The 22,196-nt window shown below is 47.9% G+C and overlaps 1 protein-coding gene and 1 non-coding gene across 5 annotated transcripts; one reads left to right on the forward strand and one right to left on the reverse strand.

Annotated features, from left to right (window-relative positions):
• Positions 1 to 851: 851 nt before the first annotated feature.
• Positions 852 to 21,632, reverse strand: Slc25a18 (solute carrier family 25 member 18). Of its 4 annotated transcripts, none has more exons than XM_048444356.3 (11): positions 21,396 to 21,632; positions 18,305 to 18,579; positions 9,641 to 9,720; positions 8,145 to 8,267; positions 7,920 to 7,975; positions 5,489 to 5,579; positions 4,577 to 4,695; positions 2,926 to 3,091; positions 2,510 to 2,664; positions 2,026 to 2,101; positions 852 to 1,504 (listed from the first exon to the last, which is right to left on the reverse strand). In XM_048444356.3, exons 3-11 carry the CDS (start codon positions 9,658 to 9,660, stop codon positions 1,363 to 1,365), a joined length of 948 nt encoding a protein of 315 aa, XP_048300313.1. In that variant the 5' UTR covers positions 9,661 to 9,720; positions 18,305 to 18,579; positions 21,396 to 21,632; the 3' UTR covers positions 852 to 1,362. The 4 variants fall into 4 exon arrangements, with proteins under 4 accessions (XP_048300313.1, XP_048300312.1, XP_048300310.1 ...); XM_048444355.3 differs by having other exon boundaries at positions 9,641 to 9,783; XM_048444353.3 differs by lacking the exon at positions 18,305 to 18,579.
• LOC125407101 (U6 spliceosomal RNA) lies at positions 6,022 to 6,125 on the forward strand. The gene has a single exon (XR_007234107.1). It is a non-coding gene; the product is annotated as a U6 spliceosomal RNA (small nuclear RNA).
• Positions 21,633 to 22,196: the final 564 nt, after the last annotated feature.

A 22,196-nucleotide genomic window follows, 5' to 3' on the forward strand; every position in this document is an offset into this window, starting at 1 on the left:
ATGACTTGGGAGCATGCTATGTAAGCACTCTACTAACTGAGCTATGATGTGAGATTCCCCTCTGTATGCCATGAATATGTTTTATTTCCATTGGTTAATAAAGAAGTTGCTTTCGCCTGTGACAGGGCAATATATAGCAAGGTGGGAAATCTAAGCAGATGTAGAGGAGGAAAGAAGGTAGAGTCTGGAAGACACATGTAGCTGCTGAAGGAGAAGGACGCCAGAACCTACCGGTAGGCACAACCTTGTGGGTTTAGTTAAGATGTAAGAGCTAGCTAGGACTATGCCTAAACCATTGGCCAGCTTTGTAATTAATACCGTTTCTGTGTAATTATTCGGGTCTGGGTGGCCAGGAAACAAAAGCAGAGTCTCCATTTACAGAGCTGTGTCTCCAGCCCTGGTTCTTAAAACAGGATTGTTAGCTGGACAGTGGTGGCACACGCACTCAAGCAGAAGCAGACAGATCTCTGTGAGTTTTAGGTCAGACTGGTCTACAAAGTGAGTCCCAAGACAGGCTCCAAAGCTACAGAGAAACCCTGTCATGAAAAGTAGAAGAAGTTAGAGAGATGACTGGGTCTGTGAGCACCTGCTGCTTCCAGAGGGCCTGAGTTCAGTGTCACGTCTGGCAGCTCACTGCTTGCAACCTGTGGGGATCCAGTGCTCTCTGCTGACCTCCCAGGGTACCCGTACAGGTACACATACAAGCTCAGGTTCAGTGTGAAAATGCCCCCCAGCTACTCCACTCCTGGGTAACAGCTGGAAGACGGTAGTGAGTTGTGGGGCCCCAGAAGCCACGGTGTGGTTCTTCGGAGACACTGCTTCTCAGTCATCTGCTGTGCTGATTACAGGACTAGGATTTACCCAGCTTTATTATTGATCATGTCCCCACAAGTACCCACTAGTAGGGACCTGGGAGGGCCATACCAGGGTGGGCATCAGGGCAGGACAGCTGTGAGCAGGCCAGACTGCTCTTTCGGGTCCATTTGACCATTAGTGATGCTCGGGAGCCCAGGTGCACTTCCGATGTCACAGCATCAGTGCTAGGATTAACACTAAGTCCTCACGCTGACCCAACTGTCTGCCTAGTGGGAGTGTTAGCATAGAGCAGCCCTCTTCCGTTCTTACTGCGCCTGGGCCTGCCCTAATACACCAAGGCTGTTAGACAGGTAGTTGGGGCTTCAGAATGCCCCTGGTAAGCTGTACCACAGCCTAGGTTTCATAGAAGGAGATGAGAGCTCTACTCAGTAAAATGGGTCATTCTGAGGTAGCACTACAAGTTAAAGACCATGTATGACAGGGTGGGCATCTTATGCTCCTAGTCCCAAGCGTAGGACCAGAGGTGGCAGCGAGGCACACCTGAGACTACTCAAAGTACTTTAAGATACGTTCTCCGATGCCAATGAAGTAGATGCCCTGGGCGATCCCGAAGAGGGGGGCTATGACCAGGGCCCGGCAGCCGGCTCCCTTCATGAAGGCAGCTGCTCCCTCCTGTATCCAGAGTTTCCTGTGAAGAAAGGAGAGCCTTGCGAGCGAAGGCTAAAGGCACACTAACTCTTGACTTCTCCAAGTTTGACTTTGTTTTTTGTTGTTGGATTTGGGGAGGTCTCTGAATATAGCCCAGGCTAGCCCTGGGCTGCCCTCAACCTCTTGAATGCTAGGATTATAGAATTACTACCTCCTTTAAGACACAATCTCACGGTGTTTAGGCTGACCTGTGGTCCTGCCTCCACCTCTCAAGTGCTAGGCCAAAGACTGGAGCCATTAAACCCCACATGGTCAAGTATTTGTGCACCTTCCTTAGAGAGGGCTTCAGTGTGCAAGGAGAGCTACTTAGCGATTCCGGATTGTCTGGACTGTGGTTGGAGGAGTGGGGAGAAGTGGGGAGAAGTGCAGGGGCTCATGGGAGAATCAGAAAACCCCCAATACTGTATTCTCTTGAGAAGTGAGGGGCCAGAACATTCCAAAGCAGCTCCAAGTCCTGCCACAGGTCTTGAGCTGGCACGTTGTCAGGGGCGCTGGGCTCACCTGGCACAGTCAGTGACCCCACTGTAGGTGTCCTCACCCAGGCCTTTCTTGAGGGTCTGGATTCGAGTCTTCAGAACTGAGTGAAACAGAAGTTAAAGCAAGTAACGAACACCGGAGTTTGTCCCTTGTGCAAACCAAGTGGGTTTCCAAGAGGCCAGGTCTGTGCAGTGAGGTGAGCAGCCGCCTCTGCCTCCCCTTTAGTGGGGGAACTGTGGGTGGCCCCGAGCACACGGGGAGCATCTCCTCACAGTTCCCCCAATGCCAGCTCTGGGGAACTACCAGGAAGGAAAAGAAAAGCCTATGTGGTGACAGGGAGCAGCAAGGTCACCTCGCTGCGAGTTTATCCCAGCGGCTGAACAACGAGGGTATTGAGGATTGGGGCTGTTTCACCTGCAAGTATGAGCCCTGTCTCCATAGACTGTGAGCCTGGTCCCTAGAGCAGGGTGGCCCATAAATCTCAAACCCCAGCCCTCTCCACACCTACCGTCCAGAGGGGTGACAGCCACCGCGGCCACAGAACCCGCTGCGCAGCCTGCCAGAAAGGAGTGCGTGAAGGGGGCCTTGCCAGTGAGCTCGCTGACCCCAAGCTGGTTCAGGTTCGCAAACAAGGGGAAATAGATGATGGAGAAGGGAATGTCTCTGCAGAACAGAAAGACGACACTCTGGGTGCCCTCACAGCAGCTTCCCCAGCAGCCGTTGGGCGCAGCAGATGGGAAAACACCCTCATTTGGCAGAGGGGAAGTTCTTCCTCTGTCCAGCTCCTCCCACCCCCACCTCTGGAACCTGCAGAGGAACCAATCTGAGGGAAAGCAGTTTGGGAAGATGAGTCAGGTAGGCAGGTCCCTAGATAAGACACTTAGATGCCTCGGGGCCCAGGCTCACTCAGGAAGAGGGCCTCACCTGAGAAGAGTGGCGCCCAGGCCCCTGTAGAGCCCAGAGAGACCCTGAGTGCGGAGCAGCTCTCTGGCAATGAGGGTAGCGGATGGGCGCTTGTAGGTGGAAGCCGGGCCAGTGCTGTAGGGCCGGGAGGTGGGCGCGGCTGAGGCGGAGCCCTGATGACCGACAGCTGGAGAGGAGACAGGTACCCAAGATTTCCTTAGTGGTGGACCTGTCCCGTGTGCGTGACAACACCTCAGAGTCACCCAGCCTGATTAAAACCCTTGGATGAGGCAGGCAGTGGTGGCGCACATCTTTGATCCCAGCACTGGGGAGGCAGAGGCAGGTGAATCTGTGAGTTCAAGGCCAACCGGGTCTACTGAGCAAGTTCCAGGACTGGCTCAATAGCTCCACAGAGAAACCCTGTCTCAAAAAACCAGTCAACAAACCAATAAAACCCCAGCTCTTTGAGTCTTTTCGGGTGGTTGATCTTGCTCTACTTTGAGACAGAAACACAGTGTATGTTCTGCTCAGTGTTAAAGGCCACCAGCAAATCACCTCCTCAGCCTTCCAGAGCCGCCTCCTTACTCCAAGCCCAGGGGCACACGCCCTTTACAACCCCTCCAGCTCGGAGCAGAATTCAGTGCTAAACCACTTCGGTGTCATATTCAAAGCCTATGACTTGCTGAACTGAAGTTGGGCTTGTTGGTTCACTGTAAGCCTGCACTTGGAGTGCTGAGGCTGGAGGATTACTGCTAGCTAAAAGAGAGAGAGAGAGAGAGAGAGAGAGAGAGAGAGAGAGAGAGAGAGAGAGAGAGAGAGAGAGAAATGGGGCATGATGGCACATAACCTTTAATCCCAGCACTCAGAGGCAGCAGCAAGTGGATCTCTGTGAATTTGAAGCTAGCCTGGTCTATATAGCTCCAGGTCACCCAAGGCTACATAGTGAGACCCTACCTATAAGAATTAAAAAATAAATAATAAGAACAACAGACAAACAGTAGTTTGAATTTTTTTGTTTGTTTGTGTTTCGAGACTGAGTTGCTCAGTGTAGCCCTAGCTCTCCTGGAACTCACTCTGTAGACCAGGCTGGCCCAGAACTCATAGAGCTCTATCTGCCTCTGCCTCCTGAGCGCTGGGATTAAAGGCGTGCGCCACCACTGCAAGGCTCATAATTGAAAAAAAAAAAAGACTAATTTATGTGTATGTGTTTTGCCTGAATGTATGCTTGTATACCACATGTATGCATTGACCAAGGAGGACAGAAGATGTTATTGGATCCCCTGGAACTGGAGTCACAGGTGGTTGTGAGTCACAGACATGTGTGGAGTTACATATGTGTGCTGGAATTAAACCCCAGTTCTCTAGAAGGACAGCAAGTGCTCTTAACTACTGAGCCATCTCTTCGGTACCTTGAGCCCCATTTTAAAAGATCTTCAGGAATCCAGCCTGAACATCAAGGCATTAGCACAGGGGTCTGAGAGGAGTTTACACCCTCTAGAATCCAGGCTCTTGTTTCTGCTCCTTGGTCTGAAAGGGTTAAAGGCATCACTGTTAAACACGTCTGTTGACCTAGAAGTTGAATGTGCACAAAGCTGGTGGTGGAAGTGTGCAGTGCAGTGTGCCCTGTGCTGATCCCAGCCTTGCTGATGCCATGAGCTGCGATGTGCCTCACCTAAGCGGCCAGCATCCTGAAGCTGAATCTTGAGCATTTCCATGGGACAGGTAACCACCACCTGGCATATTCCAGCCCCACACCCGGCCAGCATCTCCATCTTCAGGTTCTGCTGTGTCCTGTGGGACCAGAAGTAAGGTTCTTAGTCTCGGGCCAGCCCTGCCCCACTCTGCACCCCCCTCCCCTTGTTTTGGTAGTTAGAACTGGTTTTGTTTTGTTTACTTATTTAGGTTTTTTGAGACAGAGTTTCTCTATGCAACAGTCCTAGCTGTCCTGAAACTCACTCTGTAGACCAGACTGGACTCGAACTCACAGAGATCCACCTGCCTCTGCCTCCTGAGTGCTGGGATTAAAAGCATGTGCCAGCATGCCTGACTCTTTCCTTTCTGTTTTTTTGAAATTGTATTTAAACCAAGCCGTCCTCGCTTTTGCTGCATTTCTGCTGCTGCTGCTGCCCACCTCCTAGAACTGCAGAGAGTGCCACTGCATGTGATTGAAGCTGGATTCCCAGCAGCAGCTATAGGGGCAGCATGTGTGCCTGGGATGGAGTCAGGAACCACAGGGCAGCAATGTGGTGTCAGGTTTTTGCTCTAGCCTCTCAAGGACCATCCGAGGACAAGTGGGGACACCGAGAGGGTTTGGGGCTTGATGTTTAAAATTTGTCAGCTTGTCGGGTGCGGCCACTCAAGGCTATGATTTTGACCACTTAGGAGGTAGAGGCTGGAGGATCACTGTAAGTTTCAGGCCTGAGAGAGCTAAACAGGGAGACTCTGTCTCAAGAAAAAACAAAAAAACAAAACAAACAAACAAAAAAACCAGCATGAAGAACAAACAAAAAAGGAAAAACTCATCAGCTAGTGGCTAAACACTTCTGTCCATATCTGTCTGTTCTGTATTTTATCTTGCCCTTACCCATCCTGCATGAGCAGCTGCCGCAAGAAGTCATTGGCTGCCAGCTTGATTGCCTTCTCTGGAGTAACCAGGGTGAGGTTTACCGCAGCGCCTAGAGGTGAGGAATGGAGAGAAGAACCATGGCTGGGAGTCTGTCGCCACGGGAAGAGCTCCAGGTTGGCAGAAGCCAAGTAGGCAGCTCAGTCTCTGTTCCCTGCCGCTCAGCTCCATTCTTCCCTCCCATCCCACTTCCCCCCTTCCTTCTTTTGATATTTTGAGACAGGATCTCACGGAGACCCACTTGTCTCTGCCTCCTGTGAGCCGGGATTAAGAGTGTGGACTACTATGCCTGCTGTTGTTTTTTGTTTGTTTGTTTGTTTTTGTTTCTCGAGACGGTTTCTCTGTAGCTTTGGAGCCTGTCCTGGAACTAGCTCTTGTAGAGCAGGCTGGCCTCAAACTCACAAAGATCTGCCTGCCTCTGCCTCCTGAGAGCTGGGATTAAAGGCATGCGCTCCCCTCAGCTTTGTTGTTTTTTTAAAAAGACATTTCCTTTTGTGCTCACTTCGGCAGCACATTTACTAAAATTGGAATGATACAGAGATTAGCATGGCCCCTGTGCAAGGATGACATACAAATTTGTGAAGTTTTCCAAAATTTTTAAAACATTAAAAAAAAAGACATTTCTTTTTATCTTTTTAAAGATTTGTTAACTTATTATGTATAGTGTTCTGCCTGCATGTATGCCTGCAGGCCAGAAGAGGGCACCAGATCTCATTACAGATGATTGTGAGCCACCATGTGGTTGCTGGGAATTGAACTCAGAACCTCTGGAAGAGCAGCCAATGTTCTTAACCTCTGAGCCATTTCTCCAGCCCCCCCTTTTTATTTGTTTGTTTTTTGCCAAGAGTCTATTTTGTAAAAGATTATTTTATGTATATAAGTGTTTGCCTGCATGTATGTAAGTGCACCCATGCATGCCTGGTGCCTACAAGTTCAAAAGACACATCTGATTCCTCAGGGTTAGAATTACAAGTGTCCCAGCACTCAGAAGGCAGAGGCAGTGGATCTCTGAGTTCGAGGCCAGCCTGGTCTACAAGAGTTAGTTCCAGGACAGCCAGAGTCACACAGAAAAACCTTGTCTCAAAAAACCAAAAATAAAAAATAAAACAATAAAATTACAAGTGACTGTCAGCGGCCACGTGGGTGCTAGGACTTCTGGAAGCTATCTTCCCAGTTCACAAATTTTTATTTTATTTGCATGGTGTGTGTGTGTGTGTGTGTGTGTGTGTGTGTGTGTGAGAGAGAGAGAGAGAGAGAGAGAGAGAGAATATGAATTACATAAGTGCAGTCCCTATAGAGAACTCAAGATAGTCCTCCTGGAACTGCAATTACAGGTAGGTGGTCCGGGGAACTGAACTCAGGTCTTATGGAAGAGCAGTGCTTGCTTTCCCCTCCCTTCCTTCCTTCCTTTTTGGTGTTTGAGACAGGTTTTCTCTGTGTAGCTCTGGCTGTTCTGAAACTCACTCTGTAGACCAGGCTGGCCTCAAACTCAGAGAGTTGTCTGCCTCTGCCTCCCAAGTGCTGGGGTCAAAGGTGTCACCACCACCCGGCTGCAGTGCTGTCCTTAATTGCTGAGCCAGTTCTCCAGTCCCATTCTCTTCCCTAAACTCCTGTTCTCTCTATGGATGCATGCATCCCATTACTCAGAAGTCATCGTTGTTTGTTTGTTTGTTTATGTTTTGTTGTTTTCCTTTTTGGTTTGCTTGAGACAGGATCACATGTAGCTTAGGACAGCTGGACATGAACTCCTTTTGTGACTGGGGATGATCCTGAATTCTTGATCCTCCTGGCTCCATCTTTCAAATGCTGGGATCACAGGTATATGCAACCACATTGGCTAACAATGGCTAAGAAGTCACTGTAGTGTATCCTGCTGGTATCTTCCATCTCTAATGGTGAAGCAGCAGCGTGGGGAACTGGGCAGGTCTCCTTCGTTATGGGAACTGTGTGATCCACACACATTTGTCCTTGTTCTCAGGGGTCCTAGCATATCAGCACTTTCCCAGCACCGAGGCACGGCCCAAATCCCACAGTCTCCTTATGAATGTGAACGCTGCAGACAGCAGCAGCATAGGGTCATGTGGGGCTGAGTTCACAGCTCTGTGGGTCATTCTGTGTCAGGAGGAGTAAGAGGGGAGGGAGGCAGGGGAAGGCTGGAGGCATTTGATTTAAACACTGCACAGCCAAACACCTCCAGGGAGGCCTTAGCTAGAAGCAGTAGCCTCCACATTCAAGACTCTTGAAAGCTGGGGTAGTTCAGAGCCACGAAGTAGTTCAGGCCCTAACCCAGCAGCTCCCTGTGCGGAATGAACACCCACACCACTGTGCTCCAAGCTCTCAAAGTGCGGGCTGCATGCACCACCCCATCATCCTTGGGAGTTCAGAAGCCCACCTCGGTACATGCCCAAGAAGCCCTCAGCACGTGCGGTCTTCATCAGACAATCTGTCCTAGAAGCAGAGGGCAGGAAAGAAGTTAGTAGTGACCAGATGTACCTCTTCCCCTTCCTGGGCACACCTCAGTTGGCCTGGCCCTCCAGATCCCTCCCTGAAGAAGCAAACAAAACCCCAGACCCTTCTCAGAGCCCGTCCTGCCTTCATTTCTTTCACAGATACCTACATTCCTTTATACACATCTTTTCCCTGCTGGTTCTGCAGTCGGGTCTTGGCAAGGTCAATGGGAAACACGCAGGTCACTCCCACGAGTCCTGCCACACCTCCATTGATGAGTTTTGCAGCGATGCTAGGCCGTAGGGCAGAGAGGAAGAGACACAGTGAGAGAGGGTACTTGGCACAGCCAGCTTGGGTACAGGACAGAAGAGCAGGACCAGGCAATGAAAATCAGGAATGGTAGCTACTGGGCTTCCAGCTGTCAGTCCCGTCCTCCCTCCACACAGGCTGGGAGCCTCTTTCCAGGAAGCCCGTGTTTACCAGCCTGATCATCTCATACTAACACACAGTGAAAGGCTCACCAAGCTAAGACACTGGGCCTGCTGGGAAGGGACCCACCAGCGAGTTGGCAGGCCTCTGTTTGGACTTCAGAGATGCCTTCCAGCCTCTCACCCTTGGAGGCCTGTGAGGAAGTTTTCAAACAAATTCCAACTTTATTTCCAATTGTAGGTCAAGAAAATGTGGTGCAGTGGAAACCTGGCTAGGCTGTGAGCTTGGGCAAGTTGCCTCAGGCCTCGGAAACTTCTTTCCCCTCATCTAAGGGGTTATGTCAGGATTAACTAAACGAACATCAGGTAAATGACAGCTATCAGGATAAGACCCCTCCAGGCTGGAGAGATGGCTCATCAGTTAAGAGCACTGGTTGCTTTTTGCAGAGGGCCCAGGTTCGATTCCCAGCACTCACATGGCAGCTCACAACCCTGTGTAACTCCAGTTCCAGGGGATCCAGCACCCTCTTCTGACCTCTGTAGGCACCAGGAATACACATAAATTATGCAGGCAAAACGTCCATACAAAACTCAACCTAAAATTTTTTTTTAAAGGGTAAGATGCCCTGCCTCTGACCATGCATGCTTCTTAGCAACTGATAACCGGGATTACCAAGCAGTGTATTATCTGCCCTAGACTCTCTAAACATGAGCCTGGGAACAGAAAACAAAGCTTTCTCAGACTCCCTGGAAAACAGTAAAATGTTCTTATCTTTCAGGCCATGGACAGAATGAGGATAATACTTGAGACAGAAGAGCTAAAAGCAGTTAACAATAGGTCTCTTCACAGAGGAACCCACATAAGCAAGAAAGTGGGAACAAAGAGGACCATGGCTTAAACTTACCTGAGGAAATGTGTGAAAACATTATTGTAGGGGAGGGGGAGCTTAAAGAGAATCACACGCAGCCCAGGCTGACCTCAATCTTACTATGTAGCCAAGGCTAGCCTTCAACCTAATCCTCCTAGAGATGGGATAGAGGCATGCACCCTCATGCCCAGCATACAGACTGAATTTTAACAGTACTCTGTGTGTGTGTGTCTGCTGGTAGATTTAGGGAAATACATATCTGAGGCAACAGGTTTCATTTGCTCTTCACAAACATTCACTCCACTCTCCTCATAATCCAGAACTGGTCATTGCAACCCTTCCTCAGACCAGCTGTCCCCAGGGCCTACCTCAGGTCCTGGCTGGACATCCCGCCGGCGATTGATGGCGGCTCCCAGGACTCAGGCTGTGGTGTCCTCACAGGCAGCTGCTGTTGAGGCCAGTGGAGAGGGAAGAAGTCTGTCTGTGTCCTTGACGCTAGCCTTCCACAGAGCTGACAGGACAGGGGATTCTGTGTTTGTGGCCCTGCTTCCTAGACCTTTTGGAAGTGTGCATTCACACAGGATCCTCAACTGTTTGGACTTCTGTCAGAAAATAGGCCAGGTATGGTGGCACACACCTTTAATCTCAGCACTCGGGAGGCAGAGGCAGGCAGATATCTGAATTTGAGGCCAGCCTGGTCTACAGAGTGAGTTCTAGGACAGCTAGAGTTAGACAGAAAAACCCAGTTTCAAACAAACACAACCCCCCAAAAAAACTCTCTCTCTTAAAAAAAAAAAAGAAAGAGAGAAAGAAAAGAAAAAGAAAGAAAGGAAAAGAAAGGGAGGAGGTGAGAAAGGAGAAGGCCAAATTAAGAGGCCATCCCAAAAGGCTTTTGGGGGAGTTCCGGGAGTAGTGGAGACATAGGCTGTGAAAAAATTGTACTAGGAGTCCCTTTCACAGTAAATAAGGACTGCAATACTCGAGATATGTTCTCAAGTAACTTTGTTCTGTTTTTTCTTTTTTTTTAAAAAAAAAGATTTTATTTATTTATTCTGTATATAACATTCTGCCTCCATGTATGCCTGCAGGCCAGAAGAGGGCGCCAGATCTCATTACAGATGGTTGTGAGCCACCATGTGGTTGCTGGGAATTGAACTCAGGACCTCTGGGAGAGCAGCCAGTGCTCTTAACCACTTAACCATCTCTCCAGCCCCCGTTTTGTTTTTCAAGACAGGGTATTGTTCTTTCTTTTCTTTTCTTTTTTCGAGACAGGGTTTCTCTGTAGTTTTGGAGTTTGTCCTAGAGCTAGTTTGGTCTAGCTCTTGTAGACCAGGCTGGCCTCAAACTCACAGTGATCCGCCTGCCTCTGACTCCCGAGTGCTGGGATTAAAGGTACGAGCCACCACCACCCGGCGCATTTTTTTTCCCTTTGTTTGTTTTGTTTTGAGACAAGTTATCTCTGTGTAACAAACAGTTCTGGCTGTCCTAGAACTTGCTCTATCAACCAGGCTGCCACAAATTAACAGAGATCCAGCTGCCTCTGCCTTCCGAGTGCTGGGGTTAAAGGCATGCACCATCAAGATCTTCCTTGTAGCCCTGATTGACCTGGAATTCGCTCTGTAGACCAGGTTGACCTGAACTCACAGAGATCCAGCTGCCTCTGTCTTCTGTGAGCTGATATCACAGGTGCATGCTATCATGACTGGTGTCACATTTATGATTGTCACATAAGGGTCCTCTCTTCCACGTTCCTTCCTCAGGTTCCTGAGGCTGCCATACTTGCTTGACAGTCTTAGCAAGTATTAGTCATCTCTAGGTCTTTTTATTTGGGGGAAGGAAAGAGAAGAAGAGGGGGAAAATGGCTTAGAGATATGTTAATCATGTCAGGAATGAAATATTAAGGGGCCAGAGAGATGGTTGGGTGGTTAGGAACACTTGCTCTTCTAGGAACCAGGTTCAATTCTCAGCACCCACATGGCAGCTCCAACCATCTGTAACTCCAGTTTTAGGAGACTTGATGCAGTCTGCTGACCTCTGCAGGCTCCGGGCATCCATATGGTGCACATACATACATACATACGGCAAAACACCTACAACCAGTTCTGGGATGTAATACTGGAGAAGAAATGACTAAGATCTTATCTCTTGGAGACTTAAATTCTAGAAGCGACAGATAGTACACAGGAAAGCCTGAAGATCCTAAGGAGTAAGAAATACTATGGAGAAAATGGTGCCTCCTGTCTATTATTCCAGAACCTGGAAGCCTAGGCAGGAGAGTCTGGTGTGCAAGGGCTGCTGGGAGATGACTCTCAGTAAACTTAGCCTGCCTAGAAAGCACAAGCACCAGCACTGGGGGTGGAGACACGTGTGGTATAGGAGGTCCTTCTGCCTATGTGCTGCTTTCATTGGTTAATAAAGAAACTGCCTTGGCCTGTTGATAGGGCAGAACTTAGGTGTGTGTAGGGGAACTGGATTGAATGTTGGGAGGAAGAAGGGTATAGTCAAGAGAGATGCCATGGATCTGTAGCCAGAGGCAGGCATGCTGAATCTTTGCCAGTAAGCCACTGCCATGTGGTGATATACAGATTAAGATGAATAGAAATAGGCTAAATTAATATAAGAGTTAGCAATAAGAAGCTAGAGCTAATGGGGCAAGCAGTGTTTTAATGAATATGGTTTCTGTGTGATTATTTCGGTTCTGGGCAGCAGGGACAAACAAGTGGGCTCTCCTCCTGCACAATGACCCCTGAAGCTCATTGGTCAGCTAGCCCAGCCACATCTATACACTCCAGTTCAGTGAGAAATTGTCCCTAAAACTTACAAAAGTAGAGTGATGGAGAAGTCTTGTGATCTCAGCCCCCACCTCTGCCGTACACGAAAGGGGGAGGGGTGGGGTGGGCTGTGAAGGGGAAAGCTGACTACAGTGAGGTCTGAGCAGGGTTTCACTGGGCAGCCATGGAGGTGTGAGGCTCAGGCAGAGCTGACAGGGGTGGGATTTGGCTCATGGAGCTTGTGCCAGGACCCTGGATTCCTCCCCATCCCCGACAAACAAAACAAAAAATCTCTGGATGAACACAACCCTGCCAGCTGACTAATGAGCTGCCGGGTAGGGCGGCCAGGAAAGCAGAGTTAGTAATAGAGGCAGGGGTGCTGAGTAGAGGTGGGACATGCTCAAGGTGGATCCAGTCAGCTGCTGCGGGAAGAAACGGGAGCCAATCAGAAGACAGCAGCATAAGACTTAGTGCCCCAGTAAGAAACAGGACAGTCCTCGGAGCACAACCTCACTGGTGGGCCACAGTTCCTGTGCCAAGCTTTCATTTTGCTGTTGGTCTGATACTGGGGACTGGACAAGGCTGGCCTTGTTCTGCCAATGAGCCCTATGTTACTTTGTTTTGAGACGGGGTTTCTCTGTGAAAGTCCTGGCTATCCTGGAACTCATACAGATTCTTTTGCCTTTGCCTTCCAAGTGCTGGGATCAAAAGTGTCAACATCACCCGACATTTCTTACTTTTTGAGACAGGACATTGCTAAGTTTGCCCAGGCTGGCCTGGAACTCACGACATATGCTAGGCTGGTCTCCAACTTGTAATAATCTTCCTGCCTCAGTCTCCTCTCTAATTGAGATTGCAGGCCTTAATGATATATTAATTCTAATTAATTCCAGTTCAGACCTAAATCCAAGGTATATTCTTGTCCTTGGATCCCGAGACATTCAACTGACCTCATTGCATTTCTTACCATAATTGCAGTTAAAGTTCTACTTTTGTGTCCGTGTTTTATTTATGGTGTGTGTGTATGTGTACCACAGCATGTGTGGAGGTCAGAGGACAATCCTCAGGAGTTGGTTCTCACCTTTCACTGGGGCTGTATAGGACTTGTATGGCAAATTCATTTACCCATTGAGCCATCCTACCAGACCATAGAATTGCTGCTTTTATTTATTTTGGTTTCTCTGTGTAACAGCTCTGGCTATCCTGAATCTCCCTATCAACCAGGCTGGCCTTTCTTGAAGTCAAAGATCCGTCTGCCTCTGCTGGGATTAAAGCCCCCATGCTAGACTTTTTGAGACAGTCTCACATTGTAGTTTAGCCCAAGATAGCCTCCATCTTGTGACAGTCCTCCTCCTCCAGTCTGAGTCTGGATCACAGGCTGTGTGAAAACTGAGAACTGAACCCAGACTTTAAGGTTGTTAGGAAAACACTGTTTTACATTGAAACTGAGTTACATTCCCAACCCACTTCTTTTCTTATTTTTAACTATTCTGTGTGTCTGCACAAGTGAGCTGTTTTCCGTGGAGGCCAGAAGAGGGCAATGGAGCCCCTGAAGCTGAAGAAATAAGATTGTGAGTCACCTGTTAAGTGTGCTGTTCTCTGCAAAACAATATGCACTTATAATGACTGAACTATGTCTCAGCTCCCTAGACAGCTACACACACACACACACACACACACACATCTGTGTACATACATATACATACATATGTCTATATGATGTGTGTGTTTTCCCCATTTGTCTTTGCACTTCATATTTGGTACCCAAAGACGGTGTCAGATTCTCTGAAACTGGATTTACAATTGTAAGCTTCTATGTGTTATGAATTGAATGTGGATCCTCTGGAAGGGCAGCCAGTCTTTTAACTGATGAGCCATCTCTCCACTCAAAAGTTTAATACTGAGCTCAGCAGTGGTGGTGCACGCCTTTAATCCCAGAACTTGGGAGGCAGAGGCAGGTAGATCTCTGTGAGTTCGAGGCCAGCCTGGTCTACAGAGAGAGCTCCAGGACAGACTCCAAAGCTACACAGAGAAAGCCTGTCTCAAAAGTCATGATATTAAAGGTCAGCAGTTCTTTGAGATAGTAAACTGCTATGGAAAGAAAAAAAACCCAAACCTGTAGGAATGGCCAAGATCAAAAACACTGATGACAACTTATGCTGGAGAGGTTGTGGGGTAAAGGGAACACTCCTGCATTGCTGGTGGTAATACAAGTTGGTAAAGCCCCTTTGGATATCAGTGTGGCAATTTCTCAGAAAATTAGTAAACAACATACCTCAAGACCCAGCAACACCACTTTTGAGTATATACTCAAAGGATGCTCAATCGTGCCACAAGGACATGTGCTCAACTATGTTCATAGCAGTATTATTTGTCATAGCCAGAATCTGGAAGCAACCTAAATGTCCCTCGACTGAAGAATGGATGAAGAAAAATTATACAAAGGAATACTACACAGTGGAAAAAAAATAATGAAATCTTGAAATCTGCAGGCAAATGGATGGAGCTAGAAAACATTATATTGCGCGAGGTAACTCAGACCCAGAAAGACAAATATAATATGTACTCACTCATAAGTGGCTTTTAGACATAAAGCAAAGAAAAACTAGCCTACAATTCACAATCCCAGAGAACCTAGACAACAAAACGACCCTAAGAGAGACATACATGGGAAGTAGAAAAAGACAAGATCTCCTGAGTAACTTGGGAAACATGGGGTTCATGGGAGAGGGTAGACGGGGAGGGAGAGGAAGGGAGCAGAGAAAAATATATAGCTCAATAAAACAATAAAAAACCCCAAACGAAAGAACAACAACAAAAAAAACACAAAAAACCCCAAGTGGCTACTTAGGAAGTGCAGAACCTAACCATTCTCTGTTAGGAAGTGCAGAATCTAACCTTTCTTTGTTAAGTCAGAGTGAAGGAAATAGACACACAGCAGCCCTTTCGGTAACACTGCCTGTGTTTCTAGAGAAAAATCATATGTCTGAAATGAGAGTTCCTTGGCGATGGGAACGGCACATATTTGAGATAGGTCAGAGAGCAAAGGGACAGCCTGAGCCTGGGCACTCAGTATGGCTCTGTCTCAGTTGCTGGTGGATGCTTCCTCACTCCGCAAATCCTAGCAGGTTCCCTTTAGCAAACTCAGGTACTCAGAGCCTGGCTTCACAAGAGTCCTGCCACAGGTAAATGAATCAATGAGTCAACTGATACCAGTGTGGATGTGTGCTTGTATGTGCATCAGGTTTTTTGTTTGTTTGTTTGTTTTTGTTTTTTCAAGACAGGGTTTCTCTGTGTTACAGCTCTGGCTGTCCTGGAACTAGCTCTTGTAGACCAGGCTGGCCTTGGACTCACAGAGATCCGCCTGCCTCTGCCTCCTGAGTGCTGGTATTTAAAGGCTTGCACCACCACCACCACCTGGCTTAAGTTTGCCCATTCTGCCCAGTCCTTCAGGCAACCTGTTGAATGCCTGCAATGACAGACAAAATTCCTGGAGGGGGATTGTAGTTTAAAGGTAGGATCCCTTTACCTTCAGGGAATTTAGATTTTACTGATACCAACACTTTGAAGGGCAGGGCTGGCAGTGTGCTCAGTGGCAGTATGACCTCATAGGTGGGAGGTTTTATGTTCTGGACTGAGCACTAATGAGGAAGATTCTGTAATCTGGAGAAGTGTTTGCCTCATTACTGCAAGGACAACAAAGCAATGGCTCAGGCTCCTTCTAATGAATGGAATGCTCTCTTTGAGTTAGCTTTAGGGCTTGTTAACCAGTGTCTCCTCCCCACCCCACCCCCTGCTCCCCGTTTTTCAAGAAAGGGTTTCTCTGTAGCTTTGGAGTCTGTCCTGGAACTCGCTCTGTAGACCAGTATTGTGGGGTTCCCCTCTGTATGCTGTAAATACCATTGATTAATAAAGAAACTGCTTTGGACCTAGAGCAAGGCAGAACTTAGCTGGGGGTGGGGGAACTAAACTGAATGCTGGGAAAGAGAAGGCAGAGTCAGGGAGAAGCCATGTACCCCCACTGGAGGCATGCTGGAAACTTTACCCAGTAGGCCACAGCCACGTGTCAATACACAGATCACTAGAAAAGGGCTAAATTAAGGTATAAGTGTTAGCCAATAAGAAGATAGAGCTAATGGGCCAAACAGTGTTTTAAATAATAACAGTTTCTGTGTGATTATTTTGGGTCTGAGCTGTCGGGCAGCGGGGAAACAGCCTCACTACAACAGACCAAGCTGGCCTCGAACTCACATACATCTGCCTGCCTCTGCCTCCTGAGTGCTGGGATTAAAGGCGTGAGCAACCACCACCACCCGGTGACTTTTTTTTTTTTTTTTTAAAAAAGAAAAGGTTTCACTATGCAGACCATGCTATCCTCAAACTGAACTCATTAGCCTTAGCCTTCTGAATGCTGGAATACTTTCACTATTTATTTTTATAGTGATAAACAATTTTTTAAAAAAGTACACTCAGGAAGCACCCCCACACACACATACATTGATTTTTAGAGCCTTGCTATGCTAGGCAAGTGTTCCTCCACTGAGATCTACCCATAGTCAGGGTCTCATTGTTACCCAGGTCAGCCTTGGACTTAATCTGTGGCCTCAGCAGACCTGTACTTGTCATTATCCCTGCCTTGGCCTTCTATGTTACCAAGTGCTGCTTGGAAGGTGTAGAATGACTCAAGATCAACATGAGTAAGGTTGTCCAGAGCACCAGGCTTCAGCTGCAGCCCCTACCTCTTGGCAGTCCTTCCATTTGTTTTTCAGGATCAATGCTAGTTAAAAAATAAAAGTTGGTTTATGCTTCATCTTTAAAGTTTTTATAGAATGTGTGTGAGGGGCTAAGAGATGACTCAGTGGTTAAAAGTGATGGTTGAGGACCCAGGTTCAAAACCCAGCACTCACATAGTGGTTTATAACCACCTGTAATATCAGTTCTAGGGGATCTGATGCCCCCTTCAGATACCAGGCATGCATCTGGTGCAGAGACCTACATGTAGGTAAAACATTCATATATATAAAATAAAAACTTTTTTTTTGAAAGTGTGAACCTATGGGGTTGGAGAGATGGCTTAGCAGTTAAGATCACTGTTCTTACAGAGGTCCTGAGTTCAATTCCCAGCAACCACATGGTGGCTCACAACTATCTATAATCAGATCTGGTGCCCTCTTCTGGCCTGCAGGCAGAACACTGTATACATCAATAAATGAATCTTTAAAAAAAAATAGTGTTACCCTCATATGTATGGATGTCAGAGGACCAATTTTGAGAACTGGTTGTCTCTTTCCACTGTGGACTCCAGGGACTGAATCAGATTTTCAAGTTTGTGCAGCAAACACCTTTACTAACTGAGCCATCTCTCCAGCCCCCTTAATTCTATTTCCGCACTCATTTGTTGCTATTGTAAAATTTCATAGGTACTGATCCAGGAAGAACCAGGAAAAAACCAGGTCGTTCACCGTTGGTAGAAAAGTCTTGTCCAGGGCTTGGCAGATGGCTCAACAGGTCAGGATGCCAAGGCTGACAACTTTTGGTCAATCCTGGACACCACACGGTGGAAGAACTGATCCCCATAGCCGTCTTCTTACCTCCCCCCCCCCCCCCCCCCCCACTATGGTAAGGACATACAACAGCTAACACAAGTAAGAGCCCTGTTCCGAGCCGCTTACCACTCCAGCACTCTGGGTACCGAGGGACTAGTGCCATCAGACAGCTCCCAGCACGCCGCCTGCGCCTCTTTTCTGCTCTCTCTGCTTCAGCTCAAGCAGTTTCTTACACACACCCGCTAATGTGTCCAGAATGCACTCTGGGAACCAGTGATTTCTAAGTATCAATGTCACTTCTTCCCACAAATGTTTTTTATGAGAGGATCTACATAGCCCTGGCTGTCCTGAAATTTGCTATGTAGACCAAGTTGATGTCAGTGACTCATAAAAGTAATTCCTGCCTTTGACTTGTAGTTGGTGTTAGCACAAGACAGCCAGCCTTCCTGAGCTGCCCTCTCTTCACGTTTAGAAGCTGGGTCGGGGGTCTCGGGAGTGAGAACCAGGGCTGCTTCCTCCTACCAGAGTGGCCATTAGCGTTGTCTTGACTTACTGTCTAGGAAGCACCCCACTTCCCAGGATGCTCCTGGGATGCCAAAGACTTCCTCTTATCCCTGCTTGCAGTGGGTAACATAGAAGGCCCTTTCCCCTGGCTTACTTGCTATTTCTTCCTACCAACTCTATGCTTGACACGGACAGACAAGACAACTCTTACCAGCGTTCAGGAAGGACCTTCATTCGGCTTTCTCTAGAGTAAAGGACAGGGGCCGGGTTTCCGTGAACAAGAGCTGCTGTCCTTGGGGTTTATCAGAGCAGTCCCTCCCTTCTTGTCCCTGCTGCAGCTTTCGCACGGCAGAGGTGCCAAGCAGGCAATTACGGAATTTTTCACTGCAGTCTTAGCCTTGTCACATTGCACTTTGGTATGGGTTTGGATCCTACTCCACGGAAGCCACACCAGGCCAGAACTCCCCTCATCTGGTCACCACAGTGCTGAAAACACAGCCAAGAAGCAATCTAAGGCAGTGGTAGGAACAGGGTAAGGGTGACGTGTGCAGTTCTGTGAAGACTCAACCGCCTTGTCACTAGCTGAACACGCTGGGGCAGATGGCAAATGTGAGAATGGGGTCGGCGTGGAATTTAGTGAGTATAGCTGTCGACTTGACTACAGCATCATCTGCAAGAGGAGAGGCTGTGTACAAGGGGGTGCCATATCATATGTGTTGTGATAACTCACGTATGCTTCATGGGTGTATGTACTTTTTGTTTTCTGAGATAGGGACTCACTGTATAGTCAGGCCTGGAAATCCACTATATAAATCAAGCTGGTCTAAATCTCACAATCCTCCTACCTCAGCATCCAGAGTGCTGGGATGACAGACATGTACTACCACACCCAGCTACTCCCTTCTTTCTGCAGGTGTGTGAACTTCACGTTCTGTATGCACACGCCATGCTGGGCAAGCACTCCACTATGGAGCTACAGACCATCCTCATGTGCTTCCGGAATCCCAGGGAAATGTTACTGTTGCTTTTACAGAACTGGAGATTGGTTTCCAGCACCCACACGGCAGTTTATAATTATCTGTAACTTCAATTCCATGGCATTCTGATGCTCGCTTCTGACCTCTTTGGGTACCAGGCAAGAACATGGTATATACGCAGCCAAAGCACTCACACACATAACAGAAAAATTATTATTATTATTATTATTTTTTGGTCTTTTCAAGACAAGGTTTCTCTGTAGCTTTGGTGCCTGTCCTGGAACTAGCTCTTGTAGACTGGTCTTGAACTCGTAGAGATCCACCTGCTTATGCCTCCTGAGTGCTGGGATTAAAGGCAAGAAATTAATTTTTAAAAAAGGAGTGAGCTGGATGTGGTGGCACACACCTTTAGTCCCAGTACCCTGGAGACAGGTGCATCTCTAAGTTCAAGGTCACCTTCGTCTACAGAGTGAATTCCAGGACTACACAGAGAAACCATTTCAAAAAAGAACAAACTAAAACTCACACAGAGACATAGACACACAGACACACACACAGACACACACACACACAGAAACAGAGTTGGGAGAGAGAAAATTGAGTCAGTCCTTGTTTCAACTCCTGAGATGGCATAGATTGTCATAAAAATCTAAGGCCAGCCCTCCCTGCAGAGTGACCCTGTCTCAAAACCACAAACTAGAACCCCAAGACAACAAAAAAGCAGGGCTAGGATGTAGTTCAGTTGACACTTGACTAGGATGCATCAAGTCCACCCAATCCCCAGAAGAGGATGAACAGCAGTCAGGGAGCAGAGGCAGCAGCAGATCAGCTCATAGGTGTGCATGGCTAGAAAGCAAACTCCATGAGGCTGTGTGAAATGAACAGATAAAAACCAACTGGTATATGACACCATAGTCCAGGTCAAAGGGGTCTTCAGCTTTGGTCGGCGGCTGCCAAGGCCTGTCCAGCTTGCTTTCAGAGTGCTTCTGCAAGATTCCCAAGCCTATTAGCAAGGCAGTTGTGTTCCACCCCTCTGAGGTACAGTGTACCAGTCTGGTGTTCAACACAGGTACACAGTAAAGGTTCCCAGCACTGTCCTGACTGGTTTACAACCTTGAGTGCATCATAAAAACTAATCTCTTTAAGACTGGGTATCAGGCAGGCAGGTTTTGTACAGCCCAGATAACCACTAAGACGCACTTGGACTGGCAGGAGCTTGTTAAGTTTGCTGCTGCTGTCATGGATAAACAGACTATTACACAGCATGGGACTAGCTTGTGTGGGCAAAATAATCCTGATGTGTCTGGGATAAAGTTTTAAAACCTTGAAGTGCAGAGAAAATGGGAAGCTGATCCGGACTGAGACCAATGAAAGGAGAGCAGACAGAAGCAGGTGGCCTGGCCCAGGATGGACTGAAGGGAGCTCCTCAGCTTTGCTACTTCTTCCCAGGTGTGGAAGAGAGGACACCTGCTATCACCATTCCCCGTTAAGAGTAGTTGGGGACTTGATTCCAAAGTTCTTCAGAAGGTAGTGCTATCCATTATGTATCGAGGGGGAATTCAGCCCACAAAGGCCTCAAAGGTTTATAAGCTGAAATTTGATGTCAGATTCTTCCTTATGGGTGTGCTCTTAAAACTCTGAGGAGGCCTCAGAACCAGAGAGGGTGTCTCACACCAGAGGACAGGGCCCTCCATGGGGTTGATCAGACAGGATGAGAACAGAGTCAGGACCTGCGATTGAACCAGTTCCTGGGTGATGTTCCTTTGTTCATATTGCAGGTCCAGATTCCTGTTCCGGCAACCACAAAAGATCACACTAGGCCTGTGCGCTGATGTTTGTCCAAGTCAAACGTGAATGCACCAAGAGCACCCTGCTGCAGTTAACTAAACGGAGCAAAAACACTTTTCATCACCTCCAATTCTGGCTAAGCAGTGCCCCTTCCAGCACCTATGGTAGGTCAGGTTTGTCCAGTGTTTTCCCTTCATTACTACCTCTGAGAAAAGGAAGTTAGTCTTTTCCTTTTGTATTCTGAATAAAGTGCCAGGCAGATGCTGCATATCTAAAGGCCTGCCAAGCGTCAAGTCAATCCAACAACTGTACCAAACACGTGGGGTGGGGTGTGTTGAGCATTACAGATAGTTTTTCTTGTCATTAGCGCCACACAGTACAGTTTAACAACTACTTACATAGGTTTTATAAGAAAGCTAGTAATGGCAATATGCAGGAAGATGTGCACAGGTGACATGCAAACAACAGGCTACACAGGGACTTTAGTACCTGCAGACAGGGGTCCTGGAAGCAACACCCGAGGGCAACTGTACTTACTGACAACTTGGTTAGGAGTCACTCCACATCTCAGCTTTTGGTATACTCCAGGTCAGGTTGTGCTGGGTTGTCTTTGCCCTCCTATAAAGACTTAACTCCTTCCCATAGGAAAACTCTGGATACAACCACTCTGTCCAGTTCTGACTGGCTAGACTAGGGTGACTGGTCCTATGCAGTCAGGAACCAGCTGACGGGATTCTAGGAGCAAGTTGTGGTTTTCCACTCCTCAAATGGTCTCAAGGCACCTGAATTAAAATTCGTGTCATGGAGGCAGAAGGGCAGGAACTGCAGCATACAATAGCTCAATCTGGGCATTTCCCAGCTGCCTTCTTGGCTGCTACCACACAGTTCATTTTGCACTGTGGAAGCTTTTGCTAAAATTGCCTCAGGAAACTAGAGGAGTGAGCTTTGTAATTACAAAGGAGACTGAGCGAATCCCACAAACGTTGTCCTTTCAAAAGCTCAAGGAATGGAATCCAGGGAAACAGATCAGCAAGGCCAAGCTACCAGAGCAAAGCGGGGGAGGGAGTGTGAGGATAGTGAAGCCTGCCCAGGCAGGCAGCTGCATCATGGTCACTCAGAGCTCAGCCACCTCTGGCTGAGCTGGCAGGATTTTCAGCCACCCAGGAGCAAAGAACCCACCGCCTCCTGACAAAGACACCACTTGCATAACCAACCACCACAGGCCCTTCCCCTTCCAGATGCAGCCCCAAGGGCTGTTAGCAACCTTCAGTAAGATTAGAGCAAAGCTGCCCAGACAGGGGCTGCTGCTAAGTGAAGGCATCTTTTCTGCTAGATGGG

Source organism: Myodes glareolus, chromosome 3 (assembly GCF_982192425.1).
Source record: "Myodes glareolus chromosome 3, mMyoGla1.1, whole genome shotgun sequence".
Classification (NCBI taxonomy): Eukaryota; Metazoa; Chordata; class Mammalia; order Rodentia; family Cricetidae; genus Myodes; species Myodes glareolus.

Bases quoted from the DNA above. Each gene is read 5' to 3' on its own strand.
- Slc25a18 (XM_048444353.3), bottom strand. From the start codon at position 9,660: ATGTCCAGCCAGGACCTGAG. The intron at 3,092-4,576 runs GTGAGGCACATC...TCTCCTCTCCAG, and splicing joins TCAGGATGCTGGCCGCTTAG to CTGTCGGTCATCAGGGCTCC. The intron at 2,102-2,509 runs GTAGGTGTGGAG...TGTTTCACTCAG, and splicing joins GGCTGTCACCCCTCTGGACG to TTCTGAAGACTCGAATCCAG.